The sequence below is a fragment of the Trematomus bernacchii genome, unplaced genomic scaffold (assembly GCF_902827165.1).
Source record: "Trematomus bernacchii unplaced genomic scaffold, fTreBer1.1, whole genome shotgun sequence".
Classification (NCBI taxonomy): Eukaryota; Metazoa; Chordata; class Actinopteri; order Perciformes; family Nototheniidae; genus Trematomus; species Trematomus bernacchii.
Window position 1 is genome coordinate 8,681,647 of NW_022987720.1, and position 14,842 is coordinate 8,696,488.

Consider the following 14,842-nt stretch of genomic DNA (forward strand, 5'->3'; position numbering starts at 1 on the left):
ATTGAATATTTAAAATACAAATTAGCAAAATAAACACAATTACACTGCGCTAAACAGCCAAATCGACAAACAACCGAGAACCTAAATAGTATGTAATTATATCTAAAACCACAAGACGTTAATTACCTGTACTCGGTGCGCCATATTGTCTGTTGTCTGTTCTCTGTAAACCTCCATGTCTCATTAAATATCCTTGCGTCAGCGTATCACGTGTTGGGCGCGCTCTCTTCTGACCATATTTGGAAGTACAACTTCCTACAACTTCCTACAGGTTCAACCTCCACCGGCTGCGGCTGCAGCTGGACCCTTCTCGAAGATTTGGAAATTGGTCCGTGCGCAAAGCATTGTGGGGATTTTAAGACCGCTGAGTCTACACATGTGCAGCCTCGAAATTTCCCGCAATGAAGTACGCCGGCCTCGGTAGAATTCCAAGTATGCTGGACATTGGAACAGTCCTTCGGCAGCACTCGATGACGTAGTATCCTTGAAATAGTGGCTCTGGAGCAGCTTTCCTCGACATTGAGAAACACCCAGAGGCTGTGTGCTCCTCCGTGAGGATGACTGCTTGAGGTTAAAAAATAATAATAATTGCATTTGAAATTGCGCCCAGGATTTACATGACCAACAGCAGAGGTCGGAGCTATAATGCAGATTAGTTTTACTTTTTTACACTTTGTTGTTCTCCTCCTTTCCTCCGCTCTTAGGCACGTTCACACCTGAGTACTTTTACCCGTACTTTTCCCGTTTAGTTCCGATAGTGCCTGGAATTTTGCGTTCACACCAAAAAGAGTACTTGGTTCCGAGAACTTTTACCCCCATTTTTAGTGCCTGCTAGAGAGGTGGTACTATCCTGGGGAGAAAAAAGTGCCAATTTCGATTGGCTGGGTGAATTGCAAACCACGCCCCGTAAAACTCTGAAAGGTTTTGTGAAGCCGCCATTGTATTTGCTGGCATTAGCATTATTAGCATTAGCATTAGCCCCGCGCACCAACGGAGAGAGAATACCTTATGGCAACACAAAAGAAAACATGGGAGCGGTGGAGATGAGGAGGTGTCGGCGTTCTGGCGATTTACTCGGAAGGCTTCAGTAGCTGCTGGGAGTCCCAGCAGCTACTGAAGCCAGTCCCCAACTCTGGGGACTTCCGGCCGGGAACTTTGCGTGGCAGTATACACCGTGAAGTGGTTTGCAGCCTGCCAGTAAACCCAAAGCAGAAGAAGAAGAAGTTACGTCAGCGGCTTCATTTGCTTAATCTTCCCTCAGGGAACTTATTCCGGTGTGAACGCGATCTGTGCTTAGTTCCATGGGGGTAATAAGTGCTGGCACTAAGTGCTGGGCACTAAGTACGGCAAAGTACTTGGTGTGAAAGCGGCTCTTGTCTCTGACTGTGTGTGTGTGTGGGGAGCGGAGCCCCGCCCTTCAGAAACAGAGCGGAGGAGAGAATTTGAATGCGCAAAGCAATGCAGTGGACACTGAAACATGCACATAAATTGGATAAATAACATAAGCGTTTGGTTTATTTAAAAAACTAGCACATGTTTAATGTGAAAACACTGATGATATTTTTGGAATAATGTTCGCTTCCTGCTTCAATAATTCAATAATCAAATATCTTTCCATTTGCAAGTGTGGCAAAACAAATTACATAATTAGCTTGTGAAGCACCTGGGGCTGTTTACTATTTTTGGATGTTTAACTGAACACCCATACAACCAGTGGAGGAAGTGAACTCCGTCCAGTCAGGACGTCCACAACACATCCGCTCACCTGTGGTTAAATTAATCAATCTCCAGACAAGTCAATGAGGCAACACATAAACGCGTGCACGTGGGTTTTCTTGTAATATATGTTTAACGAGATGGAGGGTAGGAGGTGTGTGTGATGTTGTACTTTGTGTGGGGAAACTATCCTTTTATTAAATAGTTAATGGGTATCAATGGTGCTCTGACTCTTCTGAATGCTCTTTGCAAACAGACCAGTGATGTATGAAATTACTGCCTTTAGCAAGATCAATGAAACCAACAATGTACCTGCCGAACAAAACTGCAATTTGTCTTTATTGTTACATAACCGTTTAGCAACAGTCAAATAGAAAATACATTTTTTGTGCACACAAAAACTGATCCTTTGAAGGAAAGAAACCATAATATTTTATCAACATGTTGTGAAAGGCTCACCTTGTCCCACTGTCTCTCTCTGTCCAAAGTGATAATTGTCATGGCTGGATTCACCAGGTAACCGTTATTGTTGAAGGAGAAGTCATTGTGTTCCCAGGTTACATTCAACATGTGCCTACAGAGAAACAAAGAGAAAGATGATCATAATTGACATTTAAAAAAAACAACAGTATGCAATTTCCTGTAATCAAAACACCGTCTATACTTTGTTCTTGATGGACTATACTGTATATTTGAGTACTGTCCTGAATCTGAACGTTTAAACACCAAAACCCAGAAGATGCTCATCTCACCATCAGATAACAGAAAAAGTGTCTTGGCTCTATAATTGGAAGAATGACTGAAGTACGAACTATAACATTGATTTCTATAACATTCTGTACAGAACTTTATGGTCAGCAGAGGACGAACCCCTTTACTTTGATCAACCCCTGAATTTTCTTCCGGCACCACCATAGGGTTGACTTTTTAGTTCCTTTTTGAAATATCTAGACAACTATTTTCTGGTTTGCTTTTTATTTTGGTAAAGATATAGACTTTCGCCTCAGGAACTTAAATCCTCTTTTCATGTCCTCACTTTTCATCAAGAGACATGATCATGTCAACATTTTAATTTACTTCAGAGTTGTTCACAGTCAGTCAAAATCTGGTGAAAGAGATATATCAGTAAGGATTTTAGGGAATTTTTCCAAATTAGGCACAAACATCCAATGAGGAACTGATTATAGTCAAGGTCAATGTGACTATAATAGTTTTACCGTAATATAATGATGCCATGATTTTAGTTTGTTTAGCTCATGCAAACATGTAAACATCATACACATTACACTGTAAGTATGTTTTCACGCTGATATACAATACAGTGGGCATTTAGCTCATGTGCGGCGTAGTCTCATTTTTATTTAAAACCATTTTTTTAAAACTTTTTTATTCTATTTAAAATTCATACATATTGCATTCGTACTGTTTGAAATGTTTCCTAAATTGTGGGAATAGCATCTATGTTCCTCTTGTGTCATAGCCATTTTAGGCTGATTGGATAAGTTCACAAATGCCTTTTCATCGTACAGAAAGCTGTGTCGTTGTCATAACAGAGACACAAGGTTTCCTGACAGCTTCTGCACCGTGATACAACAACTGTGATCTCCTTTGATTCCATTGTGTCATCACTCACTTCCTGTTATATTAGACCTGCGACGCGGCTCTCTCACCTCAGCCGACACTCCAGCAGAGGTGATGAAAGCCTGCTGGGAGGAGAATAGCCTTCAGCTCTTGTCTGTGTGAAAAGCCTATTTAATCTGGTAATCTGCAATAATCCCATTAACAGGTGAGCTGACTCATTATCAAAAGCTTGTGTGAAAAAAAATCTCCAATCAAGTGAGGACAAATCTGAGAACCGCGGGGGATGGTAATGTTTGATCTGGCTGGAAAGAGAAGAAATGACGAACTATAAAGTTAATGGAAAGCGCTTTGTTCTATCTTCCCGACCTTCATGTTACAGATGAGAGCTGCTGCTACGCAAATCAAGCCTGCTGGGTTTAGGAAGTCTAACAGAAGGGGGGTTTTACAGTATCAAAGCTGAGATAAGGTTCACTGTTTCCACTTTCTGGACGTTTTGGGTTTACAAAAGAAAAAGTTGTCTACCCTACGGCTCTGAAGACTCCAAAAGTAAAAAAGCTTCTGACATCAGAGAGAGAAAGTGATGTTTCATAATGCAAGAGTACTGTCTGACGATGTTAGCATCCCCTTGGTGACCATACAACAACATGCTTTGAACACACATTGCCCTGTATGACCTTGGTTTATATGAGCTAAAAGCTGATGCTGGTTTCTTTTCTGGCTCTTCCCTCTCCAAAAAAAAGTGCTCTACATTGCGTAGCACAGATGGCGTCAGATGGCTCTTTTGGACATGATTTAATTAAGGAGAAGCCCCACCCTTTATCGTCATCAACACCAACTCACCCAGCTTTCAAGGGATATAGGGGAGCGCTAAGTGCTGAGGACAAGAGCTGATGGATAGCAGTGAGGCTGAGGACACAGTTTGGGAATGTGACAGTCGCCATAAAATGTGCTTCACAACACCAAACAGATGGGAAGTCATGAATAAATAAACAACATCTGAACTCTTTTTCTCGCCAGGTCCAACAGATGTAAGTCTACATTACTGTTGTAACCTCATGATTTATCAGGATTTAAAGAGAATCATTTTCCCAATGTAAACATCAGCCAACATTCTTCTGTTGTATCCCAACAAGGTTATGCAAATAATAATCTACACATGTAAATCGAGGCAATGAAAGAGACAGAAAAAGTAACAGCATATGACCTCCAAGGGGCATTACAAGTAAAGTCTGTCCTCTGTGAGAAACAAAGGCAGAAGTAGTGCTATGTCACCAAAAGACTGCAGATTGCCTACTAATTGTCTGCATTGCTTTTTTAAATTCTTGACAAAAGTCTTAATCGCAAGCAACAAAGTTTTTTATGATCCAAGCCTATCCATTCATAAGAGTCATTGTTAAGGAGAGCAGTGACCTAAGACCTATTCTACTTTCTAGGTATAAGGACTAAATAATGTCATTAAACAAGCTTTAGTCCTGAAGATTATATTTTTATTGGATTTGACTCTTGCCTAGTTACAGTAACTTTAATATTCATTGTAGTCAGGAGTTCAATTTGAAAAATGAAAGTATCCATAGAGTCTAGTTCATGTTTAAACGCATCAAATCAACACTTGAGATAGTCTAGAGCAGGGGTAGCCAACACGGTGCCACTTAGTCGCCCGCAGGGGCAACGTGAGTCGCCCGCGGGGCATGTTCTAAAAATAGCTCGCCAAGCAAATCCAAAATGTAAAAAATACACAAAACAAAAAAGGAATTGTAATTAAAAGAATCTACCCTATGCATAAACGAAACCTAAATCATAGCGAACTCTATCTACTTACTACAACTCTATATCTATCTAAAACCCCTCCTCCCCCCATCCCCACAATGAATATCGACCAATCACGTTCTTGCTTGATTTGCGGGACCAGCGTTGCAGTCTGGAAGAAAAGCAATGTGGAGCGGCAGCTCCCCGCTTCATAAGGAGTTTGACCTTTCCTTCTGGCAGAATCTACACAACACATCAGCCCATTGAACAGCCTAGTCATGCCAGCCTATACAACACATGAGGGGCAGAGTTTTACTCTGTGTGTTGCAACTTGCATATATATTTATTGCACTTGACGCACACACACGCATGGCGTAATTTCCACTGGGGACAGGGGGGACATGTCCCCCCCACTTTTCGAAATCCCGTTTGTGTCCCCCCACTTTACAAATATGTTTATTATAATTTTTTAACGCACGCCGTCATCGCCACGGAGGAGCACACAGCCTCTGTGAGCGAGAGAGAGAGAGAGAGAGAGAGAGAGAGAGGGAGAGATAGAGAGGGATGAGATAGAGGAGAGAAGGGATCGAGAGATTGAGAGAGAGAGGAGAGAGTGAATGAGAGAGAGCAGAGAGAGATAGAAGATAGAGGTGAGAGGAGAGATCCTGAAGCGGAGATAGGAGGAGATCTCCCTAGAGCGATGAGAGAGGGGGAGATCTCCTCGCGGGATCTAGAGGTAGAGACCTCTCGAGAGAGAGAGAGAGAGAGCACACCTTTATCTATTTAATATAGATAAAGTAAGAAATCATTCCAATGTGTATAGGATAGTAAAAAAACAAAAAACTGTTTAAAAGGGGAGTGATTAGTAAAATAAGCATAAATAAAAAGAAAGAATGCTAACTAGGAAAGATAGGAATAAACAAGTTTAAATGATTTGTTATTGGTTGTGATCATATTCTAAAGATGTTTGGATTATTGAAAAGTAAACAGCTCCCTTTCATCTGAGTGTTGAGAGCTGTATCCATCAATTCATGTTGTGCTCAAAGTGCTCCAGATTGATGCATTTCACTTCAACATTTAAATATAATCTTCCCGGGGGGTGCATGCCCCCGGACCCCCCTAGACGTTGTGAGGTCCACCTCCAAATAAAGGAGGTTAAAATCATTAAATTACATACATGTTCTTTTAGTAAACACTGCAAACGGGTCCCACAGACCCAAACAGCGCACAAAGGTTAAAGGTAAGCATATAATAATGTTAAAATGTGCTAAATATATACACTGCAAAAAACTAAAAAAAGAGGAGTAAAAGTAGCCTCCGACTTGTTTTATTTTTTTAAAGTAGCTCTCATCCTAAAAAAGGTTGGAGACCCCTGGTCTAGAGCTACATGGGTTCATACTGTATATCACCATTAGCACCATTAACAGCCATCCACTGCAAAGTTGTTTCTGTGGAACGATCCTCCACTCAGTAACTCACTGTTGTCATTTATGACCACTGACTTCAAGTGGCCCAAGTGGCCATTTTTGTTCAATGTGAGTGTAGTTTGCCAAGAGAACCACCACAGGCCACTAGCTCCTTTTTTAACAAGCATCACAATTGTGTTAGTGCCTTTTTGATGTAGAAGAGCTGTACAAGGAATTTATGTCCAACCCCGCTGTCAAATATCCTTTTAAACATCCTTTTAAACATTTACAAAATGTAAAATACTTTGATCTATTCCACAGAAACTATGAAGCATGAGTCTTCCAAATAACAGTGGTATTCAAATAATGGCCATGAATCAAATACCAGCAGTTGACTAACAATACAGAAAACAAGTTTCTAAAAGAATGATGAAACACATAGAGGGGAAAGGAATTGGAAGTGTTCATTTCCATTGTGTGTGTTTGTAATTTTAGTTATATTTATACTGAACTATTGGATTAAATATATTTCCAATTTCTTCTACTTGGCTGTTTCTTAGATCGCTGCAAAGTGACTGTCAGTAAAACTTTACATGTTCTGCTCTTTTATATGATTAAAGACTTACTAAGAAATAGACTAATGTTGTCTTCTCAGCTGCCTAAAAGCTTTAATGTGAAACATGCGTTCAGGAAGTGTTGAGTTTAATTGTCAGTTCCTGAAAGCAACTAAAAGTGGACTGGTTTTGTGGAAAAGAACATAGTCGTGAATTTATCAAGACAACATGTAAACATGGACAAGAATCAACAGCAACAGGAGCAGATAAAAAAACAAAAAAACAAGCTCCCCACTAAAATATGATAACATATATAGTGAATATTAGAAATACCTGAACAGAGTGTCATTACTAGTAGATGGCTTGACCGGGTTGTGACAGTCACTTTGGCCCTCGGGAACAAAGCCCCTCTGGTTCTGAAAGCTCTGCACGCCTTTCACCACGATAGCCACCCCGTCCCGCACCCTCTTCCTCAGGCTCATCCTCCACCGGTCTGTGATGATGCTGATGAGCCCCACAGGGAAGCTTTCAGGCGGGGGCATGTCTGGGTTCCCCATTGCCAGGCTGGGGATAATCCAGATATAACCCGGCCCAACCAGTCCGGCCTCTGACGCCATGCTGAACAGGTACTGAGCCTCTTCATGGGAGCAGTACACCAACAGCACCTGGGCGTCGATCTGCTGCAGCAGCCTTCCTGCACGTAGGTCGTTCATGCCATCAGCAGACATGTCGAAGGTAAGCACGTCCTGCAGGTCCCATATGAAGTAGCTGGTGTCGGTGAAAGATTTAACATAATCCACGTAGGTTTCGTAGCCTGGGTAGAGGCTGGTGATGACTACGAAGCTGTCCCAGTTGTACTCCTCCATCACCTTGAACATGCCGTTGATCTGCTGCTCGATGGAGGATCCCAGCTGCAGGAAGTTGGAGCCCTCGCCCTGTAGGAAGAGGGAAAACATCATATCGTTGGGAGATGGAAACCATATAAAGACCTTAATGGTTAGTTAACTGCATGCAATTTTCTCCTGACTAACAAGCAGAATTACCACATCCTAATTTAATTTGTATAATATGCAATGGGATCTCTAGAGGATGCTCTTTATACACACTAGGGAACACACGCAGAATTTGTGCTCAGACAAATCGCATATAGAGAAGTGGGTTCCCCAACCAGTAGGGTCTGTAGTGCAGCTTTCACAGGAGTTAAGTGGTTCTGCTTTATTTTGCTCTTGCAGGCGCTGTAGACCCCATTCATCACTTAAACTCACACGTCTTACTTTTGCGGCGCAAACACTGGCCGTCATCAAGACTTGCAAATTCAGAGGGATGGCACTATCACTGTAGCCAGCTCTGGCCCTACCCTACATGTCATTTTCTTCTGCAAATGCAATGACCTTGAGAGGGGAATGAGGGCGTTTTATCTTCCAAAAGTGGTGGGAAAAATGCTTTTTACTGTCTTGTTGTGTGTGATACTTTTACCTTTAAATACGTTTTTTCGTCAATGTAGGACTCAATTAAAGAGTTTTTACAATCAGTTGTCAAAGTAAAAAACGCAATGACATCATGGTGTGGCCAAATGTTCCTGGTAAAATTCCTGAAAGAAAAAAACCCAGAAACTGTTTCTTGGTTGTGATTTAGTACCGAGTTACCCTTTAAAAGTGCTTTCTGCATCATTTTGAACGTAAAGGCAAGAAAACCTGGCCTGTGCACTTTACTGAACCATTTGCATTTGGTGGGAAAAGGCTGAACACAAAGACTGTATCACAAATTATGATGTAGTTGCTGAAATGTCTAGAGTCTAAGTTTTGCTTTCATCCACAAGGTAGTTAGTAGCAGGTAGTTAGTAGTATGTAGTAAGTGTAGGTTGGCTTATTCAAAGGGGCTTTCTTTAATTGGAAATGCTAGATACAAGCTAAACAGTTTTGTGTGATGTGTTTTCTTACTTTTTAAAAAGGCATCAACAGGTTTGCAGTGCATCTGCAACTATTAGCTTTAATCAAAGCATAAAGATGAGCACATTGAAGGAATTTCTCCTACTCTGGCAACCCAAATGTTGTATATCCCAATCTCTAAAGGATAAGTAAATGTTTCTTAAATATTAACCAATGGCTAGTATTTATTAAATAAAAAAAGTATTAAATGCAATGCTTCTAAATTCACTAGCCAAAAGAAAAGAAAAGAAAAGAAAAGAAAAACAGTGCAAGAAAAGGAAAGATCTCTGTACATCAGAGAAATCATCAGAAGAAGACAAACAGGGAGTAAACACTAACGGGAACATGGTATGGGCACTTCAGTATTTAAAGACTGGTTAATGGAAAATAAATGTGAAGAAACTTGGACAGTTACATCAAACGTAGTCATTTTAAGTTGAGTTGCTGTTGCCGCATTTCCAGCCGTTGGTACACAGTGGAGTGGACTATTTAATCTTAGCGGAAGCAATACCAGCATGTGAGTCAAGTCGTTTATTTAATACGTAGTCGTGCTTCGTGTCGGGATCCCGATCACCAAACATCTTGACCAAAAACATTTTTATCAACAATGTATTAACAGACTATTCATCAACTGCACACTTAATATGGAAATGAAACCATAATGAATGACTACATCCAATAAGCAATGAGTCACGCATAAGCAAAGGTAGATTTATAAAAAGTAGAAATAAAGTGTTAAAATATACCAGGCTTGCAGTCGTCTTAACCATGGCCTCATCTCTTTAAAGTAATTATACAGAGGTATCACGATTAATGTGACAGTGATGATGGATTGATGCGACTGCATGTACAACCATTCATTTCAGCAGAGATTATTGATTCTCTAGCAGATTCCTATTACTGTGCCTCATCTTTATTGTGCTGCATTGCTCTGCCAAACAAACTGTAATTAAATGGTGAGTCATTTGTAGAACGTGACTTTGGTGTGAGGGTATAGAGCTATTAGATGTATAAAATGCCAAATAATCCTTGCTTTTAATCTAAAGTAGAAATATATGTTTTGACTCTGGGTGTAAAAGCTCATCGTCCCTTGGGCTGATAGGTAGGTGGCCCCCTCCTGACCCTGTCCCTCCCTTGGGAAAAACCACTCCACCTTGAGTGCCGGGTCTTCATAGCTGAGAATTGAAGGGGTCAGGTATCCGGGGACTGCAAACAGGCTTGTGATCTGATTTCGCCTGTCTCCTTGTTGTCCTTGAAAGAAGTTCAGTGGTCTTGTGATGTATGAGCATCTTATGATTTCAGACGTCACAGCTAAATCCCTTGACTTTGTGCCTCTGACTGTACTGTGCTCACACCCCTGGAAATATGTTCAGAAAACACTGCTGTTTTTTCTCACACCTCTCTTTTTACATCCACCAAACAGTGAGGAGGTTTTTCAAGCATTGTATTTTTACGGAAATAATGCAAATTACACCAAAACCTACAGAAATAATATATAATTACATTGTAACTGTGCCAGCGATTTTACAATGCCATAATGTGGCAACTATTTGTAGCTTTCTTTTATTTTTAAACGCTTGCCCCCAAATGACTGATTACTGTAATATTCACAAAAATGAAATGCGGTTATCAGCGTCTTCAGAGGAATTGGTTTCAGCTCAGTGTAAGGGACATGCTGCGGACTAAGATGGATTAGTCTGCAGTGGAGGCAGGCTGGCTGCATACATCCACACTGGGAGCAAGGTTCTTATGCAGGTTAGTCACGGAGGAGCTTGAGAAGATCGTATAAATCTACTTATTTTCTCCCTTTCCGTTCGCCATCCCACAGCAAATCTGTCAGCGTTATTGCGTTATTCCTATACGTGCTGATTCTTCGTCCTGCTTCTGTAACGCCTTTCAATCAGTTTCTAAGGTGTCAGAGCGTGCAAGTGTTTGTGTTTATGCATGTGTTTGTGTATGCTTTGTGCATACTCACTAGCCCAAGGGTCTGTCAGAATAAAGCCCCTTGCAAACTACGATCTCAACAGCTCAATTAGCAGAGAGCAGACTGATAGCGCAGTCCAAATGAGCCTGGGGCATTACCAAAGGCTCAGCTGCAGCTCAAAGCCTGAAGTCACGACCGCCCTGTCGATGTGCAGAGCATGTACGGTACTGTGCAAGGCATATGGTTGTAGGGAAAGAAATGAAACAGTCACAGTCGGTTACACAAAATGTAATATGAATTCCTCACCAGTAGATTTTCCGGAGCAAAATGCAGACCCCTGTAGGCTTGGAGTTAACAAGTCTTATAGTTTTGTATCTGAATACATCTAAAGGCTAATATATTAATACACTTTCCACATGGCCACACTTGGAAGTAGCTTCTTCTTGGTTTCATCCCACCTCTCTCATTATCTGTTATTACAGCAGGGTATTTTCTACCAGAGATGGTATTTAATGACATTGGGATTTTTTTAAAGACTCACTATCTACGTCCACATTTATCGACTATATGTAAACATGTTTTTCTGTTTTGGTTCACACTAAATGTGCATTCACACCAAGCCACTGGGAAGTGCGCCAGCTGTTGAAACTAATTCTGAAGTGGCTGAGCAACTTTGATAGGAATGAACGTGGCCCTGCCTCTGAAGCTGTATCCAGTTCTTTTTATACATCCATTGGTTCACACCATTGTTGTTTGCAAATAACGTTGCCAGCAGGCTCTTCACAGTTGGCTAATAGAAACTGTGATGCATAGGGCGAAAACTATTACATTTTCTATTACTGTATATGTATTTTTATATCATAACAGATCGCGAAGAACCAAAGTACTTTACCAGGTTGATACAGAAATCTAAAATCTAGAATAGAGACGATTAGAGTGATTGTAGAAATACTGAAATCTCCCCTGGTTGATGAATCTCTATCGTCTCACGACATACAGAATGATATCATAGTGCACAATACTATGGATAATGTATGTTAGATTATGACCAGGGTAAATGTAAATGGGTATCAACCATTCAGTCAGTAATCTCTATTGCAGTGTTGTCCACAGAAGCTCACAGTAATAGTCTACAGTCCCAAAGAAGATTACGACCATTGAGTGGAAGCTTAGCTTCTCAAGGCTGAGATTACATTCACAAGGGTAAAACATACAGAATAACTCGTATCACTGTACCAACACACATCCAGACATTCTGCACTACAGTTCAGTCAACTCTTTTGACCATCTAAAATGTTGTCAAATTTGTTGCGCTGAAATCTTGCGATGTCCAGTTAAATGAATGCTTTGCAGCTCGAAGGTTAGTGTTTAGATGCTTTAAAACTGGTCTGAGTTGAAGATAGATGAGTGTAAAGCAGTGATTATCTCTAAACCACAGCTGTTTCTGTGTCAGCGAAACCAATACTTCTTCTCAGATTTTACTGGACCACTACACAAACTGCTGTGTTAACCTGCACTAACATTCCCAATGGGTAGCTGAAGGTTATTTGAATGACTCAGGTGAGGAGTGCGTATTGATAGACTTGGACTGCATCCAAAAATCTAAAAGAAACACGAGATTGCACTCACTTAGCTCAAAAGAGGCTGAAGCCAAATTGACATTATGCATTGTGCTTTATTTGTTGTTGCAGTGAGTGGCATTATAGCGGAAGAGATGGAAGTGGTGTATGGTTCCCTTGGTCACATGACTAAACTGCAGCCATATCACTCTGTTCCTTCTGGCCACGGCTCTTTGCTGCGACATATGTCAGCCTCCGTGGCGCAGCAGGAAATGCCCTGGAGTCGCTTTCCTATACTGTTGACGTCACGTAGATCCTGCGCGGCAACCAGGAACAGTCCTACAACTCCGTGGCCATTTGCCACTTAAAAAAAAAACATAACACTGTATAGATGGCGTAGAGCAAGACTCAAGTAATACTCAATGGAGCATGAATTTTCTCTCTGCATTTGCAAGGATAAAAGGAACAGAAGTAGAGTAATAGGTTTTTTTTTTAATTTAAAACGTCTTAGATTACATATTTTTAGATTAATCTCGCAACACCATGTTCACTTTTAGCGTGAAAAATACAGTAATGACAAGAATAAAGCACCTGGCACGGTTGATTGGCAAGATAAATTACCCAAACAGGTTTTCCAAGAAAGCATTACATTAAAATCTGGCTTATCGTACTGTAATACAGACATATGGACGGTTTAAAAAGGGCTAGTACTTTCCTTATTTTTCACTATCTTGCATTTTTATCACCTTTCTCAAAAAGATAATACTCATCTCCCAGACAATTATCATAAAAAGTTTTAAAGGACCTTCTTTCTCTAGACAGGCTTTATATGATTTGAATTTTTCCTGACATATCATACCTTTTACACTGTCAACACTGTTATTTGCAAGTCGTCAAATTGGATTTGTTCGTCCACTATCTATCTGCATTGAGATCATCTATATAAAGTATTTATATGTATTTCAAACCACGGTTTGGATCAACATTTGTATTTGGTCGGTGTTCAGACTTTCTAAAATCATTCTGAAAACCATAAAAAACAACAACAGATTGTTACGGTAAGGACTTCCTCCAATTTCTAACTCGAAACATCAAAGAGGGATGGTTGCCCCTTTAACACTGTACTTGCTGATATATAATTGATTTTGTCACTATATATCTCTCTTCAACATTACCCTGATCTGAGCAGTATATAGTTTAAGTTACTCTTCACAAACTGTACATATATACTCAGCACTTTGGCTCGACCAAAAATCGTTTAAAAATGTGCTCTATAAATAAAACTTGATTTGATTTGATACTGGATCACTGCCCCTCTGGCTGTTTTATATTACTCTTCTGTACTTGCTTTGCCTCACTTTAGACAGGTGACACTGCAACTGTGTCAGTGGTTTTTAAATGCAGCGGATGGCAGAGGAAGAGAAAAGCAAGTTTAGGTCTGAGCCAAGACAGACAGATACAAAAAGAACTGCTCTAGTTTTTTAGAAAGCCTCTGGCAAATGTTCCTGCGAAGACAATCAGAGTTTTGCTCTTGTCTGACTTACATTTGGTCCACTTTACAATGCTGTGCCTCGGAGGATGTGATCTGTCAGACCACAAGATGAATGCTTCAAAGAATGCTTGTATTTTAGGTCAGTATATTGAACTAAATGCATAATGACAGAACAAGTGGATTTTGTGCGACTGCATTTTGTGTGGAAATCACTGCATATATTTATATGATCAGAGATTTGTGACAACTTTTCCTGCATAATACAACAAAACAAGTTTATTCAAAGACACATTTGGAAGGATTTTCCTTTAAAACTAACTGTCTAATAGTTTTTTCAGCGTCCCGATTTCATGCTCCAGGAATTGATTAATTAAAACATAGATTAAAGTCCAGCACCATTCAGCTTTTGTAATATGAACTAAATCAATCTAATGTAACCCATATAGTTTTAGATACAGTAATCTAGTCAAATGTTAACCATACAGGTAGCAGATTAGAGTCTACAGTATGTTGTTAATATCATGTTTTTTTTTAGACTGATGAAAAACTGCTTATTTAATCATTTTTGGAGGACTTTACAAGCTCTGGGCTGTTTTGTTCTGGCAAAGAAACAGCCATTATTAATGATATTGGTATATCCAATGTTTGCAAATAGAGCAGACTTTTGGGAATCTGAAATTGACAAATGCCTGCTAGAATCCGAACTAGAAGAGATGCATAAACAATATGCATTATCCTTAGTAGAGAGAAACCCTGGGCTCTAAGCGATATGTATGAAAAGTAAATGAGCGCCATTGCACTATTGAGAGAGAGAGAGAGAGAGAGAGAGAGAGAGAGAGAGAGAGAGAGAGAGAGAGAGAGAGAGAGAGAGAGAGAGAGAGAGAGAGAGAGAAGAGAGAGAGAGAGAAGAGAGAGAGAGAGAGAGAGAGGAGAGAG

The 14,842-nt window shown here is 40.3% G+C and overlaps 1 protein-coding gene across 2 annotated transcripts in view; it reads right to left on the minus strand.

The window, feature by feature from the left end:
- The window catches only part of grin2ca (glutamate receptor, ionotropic, N-methyl D-aspartate 2Ca), a 95,275-nt gene that overhangs the window by 47,876 nt on the left and 32,557 nt on the right, over positions 1-14,842 (minus strand). For both annotated transcript variants that reach the window (XM_034144172.1, XM_034144170.1), the window contains 2 exons: positions 7,337-7,938; positions 2,176-2,290 (listed from right to left, as the gene is read on the minus strand). In XM_034144172.1, coding sequence (XP_034000063.1) covers positions 2,176-2,290; positions 7,337-7,938 — 717 coding nt within the window. The remainder of the gene's footprint in view (positions 1-2,175; positions 2,291-7,336; positions 7,939-14,842) is intronic.